The following is a 17216-nucleotide window of genomic DNA, read 5'->3' as shown; positions in this document are numbered from 1 at the left end:
CAAGCTCTAATGATAGCCTGGAGAGGTCCCACGCATGGTGTGCTCAGCTCCTATTTTAGGAGTGTCCACTGCATTTGTGGCTGGGAGCTTTTCTCATGGGCTAGACCTGAGAAGCAGAATGTAGCTGTGAGTGAGGTCAGCGTAAATGCCTGTGCCAGAGCAATGCCCAGCCCTGCCTCCACTCTGCCAGCTGCAAGGGCACTGCCCTCTTTGCCATCAGTAGCCCCTGTGTTCTCCAGACAACCAGAGAGCTTCCAGTGTTCTCCATTAGCTGGTGGAGAGTGGTGTCCTCTCCTGTGGAGGAGACCAGAGTGACCTGTGTGTTGTGCTGAAAGGCTCATGCCATGCCCCAAAGCCATGTGCATGACTCTGCATGGGGAGAGTGAATTTGTCCCAGCTAGGTATCTCCAGGCAGTTGGTTGAGAAGTCTTGGGTTAGTTTCCTGCTCTACATCTTCTCTTAAATTCATAGAGTGGTTTGGGTTGGAGTGGACCTCAAAGATCATCTCACTCTAACCTCTTTCCACTAGATCAGGTTGCTCAAGGTCTTGTCCAACCTAGCTTTGAAGACTTCCAGAGTGGGGACATCCACAACCTTCCTGGGCAACCTATTCCAGTGTTTCCCCACTCTCACTGTAAACAATTTCTTCCTAATCTCCCCTCCTTGAGCTCCAATCCATTCCCTCTTGGCCTAGCACTACAAACCCTTCCTGGCTTCCTTGTGGACCCCTTCCTCTTACTTATCTGAGGCACCTGGAGCTAGGAGGGAGGTGCTGGGCTTGCTGACACCGTGTGCTGCTGCTTGTTTTGCTTCTCTCTGTGCTCCCTCAGCCTGCCAAGGCGCTTCCTCAAGGACAATCTCCCTGGGAAGGTCACTCCAGATGGACTTATCCAGCAAGCTCAGTCCTGTGGCATTGTGTCCACAGCACCTTTAAGTGTCCTTCCCTTGGTTTGATTCAAGTCTTTTCCAGAATGCTCCAGTGTAGCTATTTCCACATAGAAGTGGCATGTGGTTCTGCAGATCCGTTTCAAATGCAGTTGGTTGGGTTTTGCCTTCTGCTGAGTGTCTCTGTGCAGCTGCCTCCCATGCTGAATGCCCCCAGCAGTGTGTGTGTGCCAGAGCTCCTGCAGAATGCCACTGAACTCCCCAGGTCTTGAGTACTTGGAGAGGCCAGATACGACTGGCATTCCTTTGATGGTGCCAGCTCTTGGCTTTGTCTTGCTGAATCGGCTCAATTGGTATCATTAGCTCCTACTTGGTAGTCCCTCAGCACTAGCTGCGAGTAAGATTTCTTCCCTTGAAGAGGTTTCATTGTCTAACGATTTGGTTGTCTCTATGAAAGCCTCTGTTAAGCTTTTTCCTCAACTGCCCTCTTACAGATGATGAACTAAAGCTAAAGATGGTCCACTACGAATGTGTGTGTGAAGGCACGTCCTGCGGCAATAGAGACCGCTGCCATGGCCAGCAGTGCTTTGCTTCCCTGAGCATTAATGACGGTGCCAAGGTCTACCAGAAAGGCTGCTTCCAAGTCTATGAACAAGGGAAGATGACCTGCAAGACCCCTCCCTCTCCAGACCAGGCAGTGGAGTGCTGCCAAGGCTACCTGTGCAACATGAACATCACTGCCCGGCTGCCTTCTTCTAAAGGTGGGAGCTTCCCTGGTAAACAGGGGAGGTGATGACAAGAAAGGTTCAGCTTTTCTCTACCGTGCTGGGAGTGGGATGGTGAGGGTTTAACCAGGGCAGCAGGACCCTTTCATAGGATCACAGAATTGTTTTGGCTGGAAAAGGCCTCCAAAATCGAGTTCAGCCATTGATGTAAGATCACAGCCATTTAATCATCTCCCACAGTGCTGTGTCCGCAGGTTTCTTGAATGCCTCCAGGGATGGTGACACTATCACCTCTGTGGGCAGCCTCTTCCAATGCCTGACCACTCTTGTAAGAAAGAAATTGTTCCTCATCTCCAACCTAAACCTCCCCTGGTGCAGTTTTGGGCTATTTGCTCTTCTGTCACCTGGTGCTAGGGAGAGGAGACCAACCCTCACCTCACTTTGCTGCTTTGTGAGCCCCTGGGGCTCACTGGCACTCAAGTGATGTGCCGGTTGGATGGCATGTGATGTTGGGTGGATGGCAGGGGGCAGGGTTAGGGGCTTACTGCCTGGGATTGTATTTCACAGGTGAGGTTTGGGGAGCTGTTCTGAGGTGGCTCTGACAGCTCTGCAGGAAGCTGCTGTGGTGCCATCTGCTGTCAGTACAGCTCTGGCTGGGGCATAGCCTTGCTTGCAGCCTAGGTGGCTACCAAATCAAGTGTGAGTGTTGGTGCTGTTGGTATCAAACGCTTCTCTGGGAATCAGCACATTTATTTTTGTCTTTTCATTTCCTCCCTTCTCCTTTTCCCAGGCCAAACCTTCCAAGGAGATGCTGCAGGTTACAGCATGGAGACACTAATCATTGTGATCCTGGCTCCCGTGATCGTGCTGGTGGTGTTCTCCGCAGTGGCTGTGCTGATCATCCGCAGGATACGGAAGAACCACATGGAGAGGCTCAACTCCAGAGATGCAGAATATGGCACAATTGAGGGGCTGATTGCATCCAACGTTGGGGACAGCACCTTGGCAGTGAGTGATGGGAACATTGGTGTCAGCCCCCTTCATCTCCAGACTCTCACCATATACCCTCCAAATGTGGCCTCATTAATGACAATACTCTTTGCTGTCACTCCAGGGCTTCTGTGGTGACATTTGAGTGCTCACAGACCCTTAGTTTACATGAAATGTAAACACTCTTTTTATGGAGATTTTCCAAATGTCCAGTCTAAGCCTACCCTGCTGCAGTTTGAGGCTGTTCCCCTCTTGTCTGTTACTAATGACCCATGAGAAGAGACCAGCACCAACCTCTCCACAATGTCCTTTCAGGTAGTTGTAGAGAGTGATGAGGTCTCCCCTCAGTCTCCTCTTCCTTAAAATAAGCATTTCCAACTCCTTCAGTCACTCCTCATAATATTTATTCTCCAGGCTCTTCCCCAGCTTTATTGCCCTCCTCTGCACTTGCTCCAGCACCTCAACATCCCTCTTGTAATGAGGTTCCCAAAACTGAACACCACACTCAAGATATGGCCTCACCAGTGCTGGACACAGCATTTCTAATCCAAGCCAAGATGCCACTGGATTTCATTGCCACCAAAGGAGAGCTTTAGCAGGCATAGCTCCTTTGAGCTGGAGAAGCTCTGTGAGTTGAAGTCAGGCTGCTGTTCCCAAAATGAAAATCAGGGAATGCCTGGTGGTTGAGGAGTCCAGAGTGATAGGAGGGGTGTAAAAGTATCTGAAGGACAGCCTGAAAGGTCAGAAAAGTTGTGGTGCTTGCAGAAGAGAAGACATATTTATAACTTCTACAAACTTCAAACCTGACTCCCATGATCTCAGAAGAAGGGCTCTGGGATGAGTAGGAAATGAGTGACATTTTGTTGACAGAAGAGTGACAGGAATTGTAAGAAATGAGAGCTGCTTACTCAAAACTGAGCTTTTAGAGTATGTTCTTGTTCACACAATCTCTGGAAAACAAAACAATGTGGGGAAGTGTTTCCTTTTTCAAGACTTCATGTGTCTCATCCTTTCACTGGAGGTGAGAAAGAAGTGTTCCCAGCAGCTTTCCCTGTTTTATCAGAACTGAGCCTTCAGAGGCAGCTTGAGTGTTTGCTTCTGAAAACAGTGCAAAGAGAAGTCTTTTCAATGACGTGAAGAGGTTGGAAAACATTTTCCATGTTGGTGCTTTCCCACCATAAGTTGCATGCAGTGCAAGGTTGAAAAGTGCCTACAGAAAAATGGCCCAAACCAGAAATGGTTTTAATAGTGTGTTACATGGGCTGGGTATTTTCTTTCTAGGATTTGGACAGCCCATCTCTATAGGATAAAGAAACCAAAAGGGACATTTCCTTTAAGTGAGGAAGAACCTTTGATAATTTCCTTAGAAGGTGCTGGTTACCAAACCTTCTTGGGAACAGTTTTGACTACATCTAAAAAAAATACCCTAGGAAATGGCTGTACCTCCTTAACTGAAGGTTGATAATCTGCTTTGCAGATGTCACTATGGGAACTTAGTAAAAGAAATATATGTGGGACCACTCAAAATGGAACTGTTCTGGGGAGCTGAAAGATGTTTCTTGGCCCTCTGTGTTTTGAGGCAGAGACATTTGGATATGCCATTGGAATGGGCTGCCCAGGGGGGTGGTGGAGTCTCCATCCCTGGAGGTGTTCAAGAAAAGACTGGATGAGGCACTTAGTGCCATGGTCTGTTTGATTGGGTAAGGCTGGGTGCTAGGTTGAACTGGATGAGCTTGGAGGTCTCTTCCAACCTGGCTGATTCTGTGATTTCTGTACAATCACAGAGTTGCCAGGGTTGGAAGAGACCTCAAGGATCATCCAGGTCCAAGACCCCTGCCATGGGCAGGGACACTTTCCACTAGATCAAGTTGCCCAGAGCCAAAAAAAAATTCCAAGGATGGGGCTTCCACCACCTCTTTGGACAACCTGTTCCAGTGTCTCACCACCCTTGTGGTGAAGAACTTCTTCCTGGCATGAATAAGTGCTGAGAGACTCACATGGAGAGCCCTCCTATTCCCAAGGTGTTATGGAAGCTTTCAGATGGTCAGTAAGGGTCACAATGGCAGAAGGTCTTTCTTTAAGGAAGAAATGATTAAATCTGTGGAATCAGACTCCTGGGTAGCTGGATCCCCCCACTATTCATTTTTGAAGCACCCTGTGTGAGGAGAGGGCAAATCAGAACCAGGTGGAAGGGTCTGGCTCTTATTCTGGGGTGGCACACAATGTGATGAAGAGAGGGTAGAGAGAACTCAGTTGTTCACCTTTCACTATACAGGAGGAGGGAGGAGAAGCATCAAAATTGGCAAGAAAGAGCAAGGATAAAGATAAGGAAGGTAGCTCTTAGTGGTCAGTGAGCTTGCAGAACCCTTTGCCCAGTGGTTTTTCTGGATGCTGGCAGTAGGTTAAGTGAAATAAATAATTCAAAGTATCCAGCTGAGGTAGTCCTTGGGGAGAATGTGCTTGGGAGCTGGGAGAGCATTAGAGGGAAGGATCAGGTAAGGGAGTCCTTGGGCAGAATGTGCTTGGGAGCTGGGAGAGCATTAGAGGGAAGGATCAGGTAAGGTAGTCCTTGGGCAGAATGTGCTTGGGAGCTGGGAGAGCATTAGAGGGAAGGATCAGGTAAGGTAGTCCTTGGGCAGAATGTGCTTGGGAGCTGGGAGAGCATTAGAGGGAAGGATCAGGTAAGGGAGTCCTTGGGCAGAATGTGCTTGGGAGCTGGGAGAGCATTAGAGGGAAGGATCAGGTATGTTAAGGTATTCCCAGGAGAGGATCAGGTGTGTTAAACGTTTCCTCTATTCATTTCTGATGCTCTCCCCTCTGGTATCCCAGTTTCCCAGCACCCCAATGCCCCTCTGCACTTCCCCATGTCTATTTCTGTGCATCCAGGACCCCAGATCACTCCACTTGTAAGAGGGCATTGTCCTTGGGTGGGGTCAGAGACAAGGTCCCTATCTGGGAAGACTTGAAGGTGCCCGTTTGAGTACCAGGATTTTGGCTTTTCACTGCCAGCTTCCTGGGAAGGATTGAGTGATGGAAATTGGTCCCTCCTGCTTGGAACTCCAAATCTCCAGGCACTTCAGGATCAAGGCTGGTACAACTACTGCAACTTTCTACTTCGGCCCTGCTCTTTTGCTTCAGCTTGGCCATGTGTAAATGGACTTGATAAACGTTAATGCCTTTGTCTCTCTTTAATTACCTCCCAAGGCACGATTCTGTGTTACTGGTTTAAACCAGCCAGCTTGGCTATGTTCACCATGTGCTAGGCATATGTGCAGCTGGTGATTTGTCTTTAAGCACCGACTGCCAGCTTTTAGCAGCTCCTATCTCTTTATCAGTGCAAGGCCATTTCCATGCCGTTCACAAACCTTTTGCACTTCAGATCGTTTGTTGTTAGTTGGAAATGGTGACAAAGCCTGGGAGAACAGACCAAAATTATTTGTAAAGGAGGCAGGAGAAGATGCTGACTGGGGAGGCTTGGTCTGATGGAGCTGGCTTGTTCTGGGCTGTCAGACCCTCTCAGCTTCATCATGGCAGTGCCTCTGGAGAGCTGATGGAGTGAACAAACCATTGCTAGTTCCTTGTTTCCGAATGTTCAGTTAAGCAGTCAGTCACTTAAATTCCAGGCTTTTCTTCTCCTTTGTGTTTTAAATCCTAGGTTTGTTACACATTAGTTTGCATTTAGGATTAGTCTCCATAGTGTAGCAAAAAGCTTCAAGCCCTCCTTAATCTTCCCAATGGGGAGTGGAAAGAGCTGTGGCCTCCTCAAATCTTGTTTTTACAGTCAGTCGCTGCAGATAAGTTTGTTTGGGTGTTGGGTTGGTGTTTTTTTTTTCCCCCTCTGATACAAGCAGGAAGGAAAATGAGGTCTGTTTGTATTAAAAAGCAAAACAGCAGTCTCCTGCCGTTCCCAGGCTGTCTTTTTCTGGAGCACTCATTAAAAAATTGTTAGGAGAAATGAGATTTCCTGGGATCTGGTTAAAGCTCAGAAATGCAGTTTGCTGGAAATGCTTGAAAGTTGATGATTCTTATGCTTATTTTTATCCTCTTGCCCTTTGTAAGGGAAGGAAGGGGGGGAAAAAAAGTCCAGTAATAGAGTTGTTAATGCTTTGGAGCTAGCAGAGAAGCCCTAGCAGAAAAGCAGCTGGATATTAGCACTTGACAAGGCTAAGCAACTTGTAACCTTCAGTTAGTCTCACTCTTGGCTTTATAGAAGTCTGCAGTTTATAGTCTGGCTTCCATGCCCTAAAATGCCAGAAACTGATAGAAGTGACTCATTGTGGAAACTTTTCTGCATCTCACTGAGGTATCTGGTGTAGGTGATACTGGGAGTGCTCCTGCCTCCTGCTTTGCAGTTAGCTGTGGTGTTGGGGAAACTTCCCACACAGAGTGATGATGCCAAAGGTGTAGCTCCTCCACTAGTCTCTCCTGGGCGTGGGATGTGCTTTGCAGTGGCAAAACCTTGCAAAGGACATTCTCTATCCATCTGTATCACAGAATCACTGAGGCTGGGAAAGACCTCTGAGATCATCTAGCCCAGCCTATGACCCAGCACCATGACATCAGCTAAACCATGCTACCAAGGGACTACTTACAAGGACTTGTAATGACAGGATGAGGAGTAATGGGTTTAAACTGGAAGAGGGGATATTTAAACTGGATGTTAGGAAGAAGCTCAGTGAAACCCTAGAACAGTTTGCCCAGGGAGGTTGTGGATGCTCCCTCCCTGGAGACGTTCAAGGCCGGGTTGGATGAGGCCTTGAGCGACCTGTTCTAGTGGGAGGTGTCCCTGCCTATGTCAAGGGGTTGGAACTGGATGATCTGTGAGGTCCCTTCCAACCTAAACCGTTCTATGATTCTAAGTACCACATCCAATCTTTTCTTGGAGACCTCCAAGGATGGTGACATCACCATCTCCCTGGGCAGTCCATTCCGGTGCCTAATCAACCTTTCTGTGAGGAATTGCTTCCTAATAGCCATCTCAAACCTGCCCTGGCACAGCTTCAGACTATGCCCTCTTGTCCTGTCACAAGTTGCCTGGCAGAAAAGCCTGACCCCCACCGGACTACAACTTCCCTTGAAGTAGTTGTAGAGAGTGAGAAGCTCTCCTCCAGGCTGAAAAGCCTCAGCTCCCTCAGTCTCTTCTCATACGACTTTCCCTGCAGCCTCTGTGTGGTGGCAGCAAGGCTGTGTCTTGCCCCTGAGCAACCAGACAGTATCACCAGAATCCTTCAAATGCCAGTGAGCTCTAACTCCCCCTGCTCTGTGAAGTGGTGGACCTCTGTGCACTTAGGGGGCAAACATAGTTCTCACAGGGTGTGAACTTCTGCTTTTGCTTTTGAACAGGATTTACTGGACCATTCCTGCACATCTGGCAGTGGTTCTGGGCTTCCCTTCCTGGTGCAAAGGACAGTGGCTCGCCAGATCACGCTGGTGGAGTGTGTAGGTTGGTATCCTTCTCCTTCACATCTGCTGCCAAGCCTTGGAACCAGTGCAGAGAGAAGGCTTTGCCTCCCATCTCATCAGCTGGGTTTCCTCAATTCCTGATATCAGCTGTGAAATCATTCAGGCTTTGGGTTTGGAAAGTGGACTGAGGAAAAATCCCTTTCACATCTTAGCAATCAAAAGGGACAAATATTATCTGTGCTTTAGCATAGCAATGCCTAAGCTTCAGTCAGGCAATGTTAGAAAATGCAAAGTAGACTCCTTTGAGTACTTCATGAGCCAAATAAAACTTTAGCTTTTTTAGAAAAGCAAACTAAGTGAAGCTTGGAACTGTCAAACTGTGAAGCCAAGTATTTGTTTATTAGGTGGTGTTCAGTTGGAAAGCTGTGAAGTTAGTGCAGGATCATCTTGATTTGGGATCTGGAGCTGAAACATCAAGCACAGTGGCATCTGAGAAACCCAGAACAGCCCTCCTGTGACACTGCCATTCAAATGAGGACACAAATGGTCTGCAGCTCACTGCTCTGCACTCCTGCTTTGGGACCATGATGCACTCCTGATGCTCTTGTTCTCCTTGGAGAGAGAATCTCTCTAGTAATTCTTCCCTAAAACTCTTCTGGGCCTTTAACACTAAATTTCTGTGGAAAAAAAATAATTTAAAACTCCATTAAATTTCTCTTCAGCACCTATACATTATTAATTGGGTAGTGTTAAATTGAAATAGAGTCAGTTTAGGGAGCATTTGGGTCAAAGACACCCTGAAGGCAGTGATGTTGAGCCAAGGTGCAGTACTGGCACTGAAGAGGTGAGGCAGGGGTGATAATGCAGGAAAATAAAAAGGTTTGAAGTGGGTTTAAGTTGTTGCTTCAGCCATTTGTACTCAGAAATGACACCTTTCTGTAAGTCAGAAGCTTGGACTCTGCAGGACATAAAATCAAACCCAGTTAAGCCAGAGCAGTCTGTAGGGCCTGGGTCTACATTTTCCCAGCATGTTTTGCTTGTGGTTTGTATTGAGTAGGCACAAATGTTCACACTGGCATGAAGTCCTCTGCTGCTCTGCAATGGCTCTTCCTCAGAAGCTGCAGAAGAGGAGAAGCATGATGGTTTTGCCTGTGAAACAGGCATCTCCCCTGTGCACATCTGTAGATATGAGTGTCTCTGAACTGCAGCTGCTACCAGGCTGGCTCAGCTGGCACTCTCCAGAGACCACGAGTGCTAGGCTGGAGAGCAGAAAATGCTAGTGCAGGAAGGTTCTTCTCGATGCCAGCATTAAGACATCAGGGTTGGGTATCTTTCCTTTGGTCATACCTGCTGCTGACCCAGATGTGCCTCTAAAGGGCAGAAAGCAGCAGAGCAGGGGAGGGCACAGTTTGGGGATTCGTTCCACAAAGCAGCAGGCTGTTGTGTTTGGACTGTGGTGAAAGTGGCAACGACCAGAGCTTGCACAATGTGCCTTGTCCAAGATCTTCCTTTGCTTCTGGGTACCTGATCATTTCATACTTGTATTCTCAGCTGTTTGGGTAAAAAGCTTAGCATGCAGACAGTGTCCTGATCTCTTCAGGCCAGAGCTGGGGTTTGAGGTGTCTAGCTTGGGCTGATGATGTTACAGAGATGTAAAGCTTGCATCCCCAGCATTGCCTGTCCCTTCTGTACTCCTAACTGTAGAATCCATGGATCTGGTTGTCTGGTGGACACTGACTTTGCAGTGTGCTGCAGAAGCAGTTTCAGTGCTGGTAGCTGAGTTCTGATCACTGAGTAGTACAAACCCTCTGGACCCACAAAGTGTTCCAGAAGGAGGGATCCCTGCTCTCAGAGCTTACTGTTGAAACCAATAGGAGAAATTAAGGGACAGTAGATCACAGCATGACTGTGAAGTGGTTAAAAAAACATGTGCAGAGGTGATCAGACTACACCAGTGTGATATCTGGGCCATGACTGTTGGATTTCCAGCCCATTAGCTAATCCTGGCCTTCTGCCCTCTGAAGACTGTTGGCTGACAGCTTTTTCTGTGTTGTTTTTCCTCCCCCACCAGGAAAGGGCCGTTATGGAGAAGTTTGGAGGGGTCAGTGGCAAGGAGAAAATGTTGCTGTGAAGATCTTCTCTTCAAGGGATGAGAAATCCTGGTTCAGAGAGACTGAGTTGTACAACACTGTATTGCTGCGGCATGAAAACATCCTAGGTAAGCAGAGCACCTGTGCTGGTGTCTCCTAGTGTGGCTGGGTATAAAGTGAGTCAATGGAGCAGCTCACACTGGCCTGGATCTTGCAGTCTGAGGTTAGGGTCTTGTGTTTGTGGTAAAATACCTGAGGGGAAGTTTTAAGAGGAAGCCTTGCCAGGAAGGTGCTGAAACTTGAGTGCCCACTGGACAAAGTGTGGTAGCAACCATGAATCGTTGTCCTCCTGCAGTGTTCTGGCAAGAAGCAGTCAGCTGGATTAACGCAGTGTTGGCAGCAGGAGGTGCCACAGATGTTGAGGTACTGGAACGTGTCCAGAGAAGGGTGACGAGGCTGGTGAGGGGCCTGGAACACAAACCCTGTGAGGAGAGGCTGAGGGAGCTGGGGGTGTGCAGCCTGCAGAAGAGGAGGCTCAGGGGTGATCTTATTACTGTCTACAACTACCTGAAGGGAGGTTGTAGCCAGGTGGGGTTGGTCTCTTCTCCCAGGCAAGCAGCAATAGAACAAGGGGACACAGTCTCAAGTTGTGCTGGGGAAAGTATAGGCTGGATGTTAGGAGGAAGTTGTTGGCAGAGAGAGTGATTGGCATTGGAATGGGCTGCCCAGGGAGGTGGTGGAGTTGCCATCCCTGGAGGTGTTGAAGCAAAGCCTGGATGAGGCACTTAGTGCCATGGTCTGGTTGACTGGCTAGGGCTGGGTGCTAGGTTGGAGTGGATGATCTTGGAGGTCTCTTCCAACCTGGCTGATTCTATGATTCTATGCTGGGAGTTCAGCCTTGCAGCTCTTGCAGCAGGGCAGCCACATGGCACAGTGTGAGGTGGAGGTGGTCTGGTGGATCTGTGTTTCCTTACAGCTTCAATTTGCCTGGGGGACATCAAGGGATAAGAAGTGGGGAGGAATTTATAAGAGATTTAAATATTGGAATGCTTTTTCCTCGTGCCTGAGCAAAGTGCAGTGCCAGTCCATTATTTTCTTTTCTGCTCAGGGTCATGCTATAAGCCCCTGTGCTGTTTGGATTTCAAGTGCAGTTGCCCCTTTGTCATGTATCTCATTTCCCTGTAAATATGAAAGTGTGCTGATTTTGAGTTTTCTGCATCCCTTGTACCTTGTGTGTCCCCTTCCTGAGAGCTTAGGAAATTTGCTTTTTGAGTTGTGTGCTGTGGCTGAAGTTTAAGGAGCTTTTCTGGTTCCTGGCAGATGTGACCTTCTCTCCCTGGTGTGCCAGCTTGACAAATCAAAGCAGCAGCCTGTTTTCTGAGTGCTGACATTCACTCACCTGCAATCTGTCTGTCTTGAAGCAGTTCTGCTTTAGTCTTGTTTCCTGCCAGAGAATGTTCCTGGGCTCTGTGGCTCACCCAGCTCGGCATTTGTCTAATGTTTCCTGAGGCTGTTGCTTTGTTGCTATAAAAACCATTTGGTGGCCTCCTGAAATAGGAGTTATTGAACTTCCCTTCCCCAGAGAGCAAACAGCTTGGCTGAAATTACATTAGGCATTCCCCATGTTCCTCTGACTGCCTGGAGTCTTTCTTGCCTAACTGTCAGATTTGTTGGCTATCAGAGAGAGTTTTGTAGGTGTGCTACTGAACAGCACCATAGCTTGTGAAAGTGTCACATTGTGCAGGGATCTGACTTGAGGAGAGAAAGCAGTGTGGGTGTTCTCTCTGACAAATGTCCTCTCTGGGCCTTTTGTAAACAGGGTTTGTTCCTCTCGCTTTGGAAATAAAACTTGGTGCTTCCCAGCTAAAGCTGTTGGGGTCAAGAGTGTGCTGCTAAGTGATGACTTCTGAGGTAACGGGAAGCGAGCTGCTCCTGAATTTTGGGCTGAATTAAGGCACTTCTTTTTTCATATAATCATAGAATGGTTTGAGTTGGAAGAGGCCTCATGATGATCATAGAGTCATAAAATGGCTTAGGCTGAAAGGGACCTTAGAGATCATCTTCTCCAACTCCCCCGCCGTGGGCAGGAATGCCTCACAACTAGACTTGGCTGCTCAAGGCCTTATCCAACCTGGCCTTGAAGCAGCCCCAGGGAGGAAGCAACCATGACATCCCTGGGCAGCCTATTCCAGAGTCTCACCACCCTCATAATGAAGAACTACTGGAGAGCAGCCAGACAGAGAGGGATCTGGGGGTGCTGATTGATACCCGCCTGAACATGAGCCAGCAGTGTGCCCAGGTGGCCAAGAGAGCCAGTGGCATCCTGGCCTGCATCAGGAATGGTGTGGTCAGCAGGAGCAGGGAGGTCATTCTGCCCCTGTACTCTGCACTGGTTAGACCTCATCTTGAGTACTGTGTTCAGTTCTGGGCCCCCCAGTTTAGGAGGGACATTGAGATGCTTGAGCGTGTCCAGAGAAGGGCGACGAGGCTGGGGAGAGGCCTTGAGCACAGCCCTATGAGGAGAGGCTTAGGGAGCTGGGATTGGTTAGCCTGGAGAAGAGGAGGCTCAGAGGTGACCTTATTGCTGTCTACAACTACCTGAGGGGTGGTTGTGGCCAGGAGGAGGTTGCTCTCTTCTCTCAGGTGGCCAGCACCAGAACGAGAGGACACAGCCTCAGGCTGTGCCAGGGGAGATTTAGGCTGGAGGTGAGGAGAAAGTTCTTCACTGAGAGAGTCATTGGACACTGGAATGGGCTGCCCGGGGAGGTGGTGGAGTCGCCGTCCCTGGGGCAGTTCAAGGCAGGATTGGATGTGGCACTTGGTGCCATGGTCTAGCCTTGAGCTCTGTGGTAAAGGGTTGGACTTGATGATCTGTGAGGTCTCTGCCAACCCTGATGATACTGTGATACTGTAACTTCTTCCTAAGATCCAGTCTCTACCTACTCTCCCTCAGTTTAAAATCATTCCCCCTTATCCTATCGCTGGACACACTTATGCAAAGTGTCTCTCCAGCCTTCCTGTAGGATCCCTTCAGATATTGGAAGGCAGCTGTAAGGTCCCCATGGAGTCTTCTCTGAGCTGAACAACCCCAGCTCCCTCAACCTATCTTCATAGCAGAGGTGTTCCAGCCCTTGGGTCAGCCTTGTGGCCCTCCTCTGGACTTGCTCTGGCAGTTGTGCCCTTATGATGGGGACACCAGAATTGGATGCACTATACAAGGTGGGGGTCTCATTAAGAGCAGTGTAGAGGGGAGGAATCCCCTCTCTTGACCTACTGACAAGCTTTTGTCAGGTCAGGGACGGTTATTGGAAGTGCTCTGGTAGCCTTCCCTTGGCTGTGAATGTGAAGCTGGCACAGCATCTAGGGTCCTTTTTACTGGCCATGATGCATAAAGTCATCTTACCCCTCTTCTGGGCTTGATGATCTTGGAGGTCCTTTCCAGTGTGAGTCCAACCATTGAGACCTCTGATTCAATCTCAAAGGTCTTTGCCATCCCAAACATTTTATGATTCTGTGATTCTCAGCAGCCTGTGCTGGCTGCTGCTTGGCCTCAGAAATGGAAATGGTTCCTTAGGACTGGTTGATTCTATGATTCTGTGACTTCCCTGCTGAAGGTGTTGCTGCTTTCCAGGATGGGCCTCTTGAGTGGACAGCAGCAGATGTGCTAGATCCTGGGATTGTGTATGCTTGGTTTAGACTGGATACCTGCCCACCTGCAAGTCCCTCAAAAAGAACAAAGGGAAAAAGGAGTTAAATAACTTCATAAAGTATGTGGTCTGAACAAGTAGCTGTACTTGGTGTGACTGATAAAGGATGTGGGTATGCTCCTGTGGGTAGACCTGAGCTAGAGCTTCCCAAATGCCAGCTCTGCTTTCCTCACAGGAACACCTGCAGCTTGTTCTCAGGGCAGTGCAAGGAAAAGTTTAACCAGAATTGCACGTTGCAAGAAAGGCCTGGCAGCAGTGATTCTTCACTTGGAGAAGTCTTGAAGGAGCTCTTGTTGCTTCATTTCGTTCTTTCTGCTTTCTCTTTCCTCCCTCCCCAGGTTTTATTGCATCTGATATGACTTCCAGGAACTCCAGCACCCAGCTGTGGTTGATCACTCACTACCACGAGATGGGGTCCCTGTACGACTACCTGCAGCTCACCACCCTGGACACGGTCAGCTGCCTGCGCATCGTCCTGTCCATCGCCAGTGGGCTGGCACATTTGCACATCGAGATCTTTGGCACCCAGGGCAAGCCTGCCATCTCCCACCGCGACCTCAAGAGCAAGAACATCCTGGTGAAGAAGAACGGGCAGTGCTGCATAGCAGATCTAGGTGAGCTGGCTTCTCCGGGCCGTGCCGAGCGCGGTCCTGCGCAAGTCACCCAGCCTGGGCAGCTCCAGCCCGGAGAGCCTTACGGTAACCGTGAGCCCCCTGCCCGCGCTGTGCTGCTGCCCTGGGGGACGACAGCGGCCGCTAGATGGCGCTCGGAGCACACCGTAGCCGCCTCCGCGTTCAGGAGCAGTTCTGGCGGTCTGGACCTTTTCTTCCCTTTTCCTTGGTGAATTCCCTTCGCTGATCCCAAAAGGCAGCAGTTATTAGGCTTCAGCTCCTTTTTGAACGAATCATAGAATTGTCAGAGTTGGAAGTGACCTCAAAGATCATCCAGTTCCCCCCGCAGCCATGGGCAGATACACTTCATACTAGATCAGGTTGCTCAGAGCCACATTCAGCTTGGCCTTACACACCTCCAGAGATGGGCCCTCCACCACCTCCCTGGGCCAGTGTCTCACCACCTTCATGGTGAAGAACTTCTTTCTACTATCCAATCTCAATCTACCCACTTCTGGTTTTGCTCCGTTCCACCTCTTAGTCTAATCACTACCTGACAGCCTAAAAAGTCCCTTCCCAGCTGTCCTCTAGGCCCACTTTAGATGCTGAAAGGACACAAGGTCTCCTCAGAGTCTTCTCTTCTCCAGATTGAACAACCCCAACTCTCAGTCTGCCTGCACAGGGGAGATGCTCCTGCCCTCTGATCATCGTCATGGCCCTTCTCTGGACAAACTCCAGCATGTTCAGATCTTTCCTGCAATACTGGCACCAGAACTGGATGCAGTACTCGAGGTGGAGTCTCACCAGGGTGGAGAATAAAGGTCCTTCCATTGACAGGCACTCTGCACTTGCTGTCCCAAGCTCCCTAGATCCATCCAGCATGAAGTTTTTGCTGGGTAATTCATTGAGCTCCAGGCTGGATTCTCCATGGCCACTTAGTTGTAGACTTGAAGCTGGTAGGATGCTGAGAAGCAGTTGCAGCAGTATGGCTCATTTACACCTCGAGGGCATGTCTGGCTGGATTGTGTTTCTATTTTCTCTGAAGACAAGGGAGGAGATAGCAGTAGAAGAATAGTACTGGGGAGTCATTGGCTGGACAAAGGCTGTGAGGAGCTGGAGATCTGAATTTTGTTTTTTTCATTCATTTTTGCTTGTGGGACATGAGAAAGAGGTGGGGAGAATGTGAAAGCCACACACTTGGCCCTATCTAAACATGCAGATAGTATAGCAAGTTGAAACCAGAGAAGTGAATTGAAAATACAGAGCTTCAGAGACTGGCTTTTCAGTCAATTTGTGCCTGACATTGAGGAGGGGGACAACACAAGCTGACATTGACATCACACTAGCAAAGTGACATCTACTGCTTGCTCTAGAAGCTTCAGATACTTGAGGTTCCCTGAGATAGCAGAGCTGTCAACCTTTGTCAGTTAGGTCTTGTGGAGGTAAAATGGCTGTTCTTTAAAGTGTGAACTCCTCAGGTGTCTGACATGTTCTTTGTTCCTTACTTGTAAAGGAATCACCAAAGAGCTTCTGGCACATATTCCTGCCATGTTTTCTCCATAGCTTTGTTGCCTTTTCATAGATTCATAGAATGGTTTTGGTTGGAAGGGACCTTCAAGATCATTTAGTTCCAACCTCCCTGCCACGGGCAGGGACACCTTCTAGGCCATATTGCTCAAGACCTCATCCAACTTGGCCTTGAACACCTCCAGGGCATCCACAGCTACCCTGGGCAACCCATTCCAGTGTCTCACCACCTTCAGTGTGAAGTCTTGCAAACTGTAAAGTTTGATCATTTGCATAATGTAAACCCAAAGAAGAATTTTATCCCTGTGAGGGTGACAGAACACTGGAACAGGCTGCCCAGGGAGGTTGTGGAGTCTCCCTCTCTGGAGTGATTCAAGAACCATCTGGATGCATTCCAGTGTGATATGTTCTAGGTGATGCTGCTCTGGCATGGGGGCTGGACAAGATGATCTTTCAAGGTCCCTTCCAGACCCTGACATTCTGTGATTCTATGATAATTAGACACAAATTGTTTTACTGCGTCACTTTGAGTATCTGCAACGCTGAACTTCTGCCATCCACACAGTAAATGTGAGAAAATCAGCGTGTGAGTTCAGAAGTGATGAGCTTCTACCCCTTTTGCCACATTTTAGCTTTGACAGCAGTCACTTTTCCCCCTCATTATACATGGAAAATGTAAAGATAGGATGAAAAGGCTGCTTGAAAGTGGAAAATGAGATAGATGAATGCAAACTTATTGGGAGTTACACAACTGCCAGGAATTTGACCTCCTCTAGTCACCCTCATTCCAACACATGCACCATGCAGGAGAAATGGCACTAAGAGCAGATGGGAACATTCCAGACCTGAGCTGGATTTGGCTTCTGGTGGCCACACCTGCAGTGTACCCATTAAGAACAAGTGTCAGCTCTGAAAGCAGAGAGCAGTAAAGGTGCATCTGGGATGCTGGGATGGAGCAACTCGTCTGAGGTGCATCTCCTGGGTGCTTCAGGTACCTTCCAGCCAAGCAGCATGGGGTGCTCAAGTCCAGGGGTGAGTGTTGGTCTTGCTGCAGTCTGTCTGCCCTGTGGAAAAGCTGTAGAGTCATAGAATGGTTTGGGTTGGAAGGGACCTCCAAAGTTCATCTGGTCCAAACCCCCTGCAGTCAGCAGGGACATCCTCCACTGGATCAGGTTGCTCAGAGCCTTGTCAAGCCTGACCTTGAATATCTTCAAGGATGTGGCCTCAACTGTCTCCCTGGGCAGCCTGTTGCAGTGTTCCACCACCTTCACGGTGCAG

General features: G+C 48.9%; 1 protein-coding gene across 2 annotated transcripts in view; it reads left to right on the top strand.

The window, feature by feature from the left end:
* ACVR1 (activin A receptor type 1) overlaps positions 1-17216 on the top strand; it is a 58360-nt gene that overhangs the window by 35593 nt on the left and 5551 nt on the right. For both annotated transcript variants that reach the window (XM_064155241.1, XM_064155250.1), the window contains exons 2-6: positions 1380-1646; positions 2401-2618; positions 7944-8043; positions 10075-10221; positions 14139-14414. In XM_064155241.1, coding sequence (XP_064011311.1) covers positions 1400-1646; positions 2401-2618; positions 7944-8043; positions 10075-10221; positions 14139-14414 — 988 coding nt within the window. In that variant the 5' untranslated portion in view covers positions 1380-1399. The remainder of the gene's footprint in view (positions 1-1379; positions 1647-2400; positions 2619-7943; positions 8044-10074; positions 10222-14138; positions 14415-17216) is intronic.

The sequence above is a fragment of the Pogoniulus pusillus genome, chromosome 2 (assembly GCF_015220805.1).
Source record: "Pogoniulus pusillus isolate bPogPus1 chromosome 2, bPogPus1.pri, whole genome shotgun sequence".
NCBI classification, from domain to species: Eukaryota; Metazoa; Chordata; class Aves; order Piciformes; family Lybiidae; genus Pogoniulus; species Pogoniulus pusillus.
Note: the sequence above shows the minus strand (reverse complement) of the source record. Positions and strands in the feature narration are given on the sequence as shown.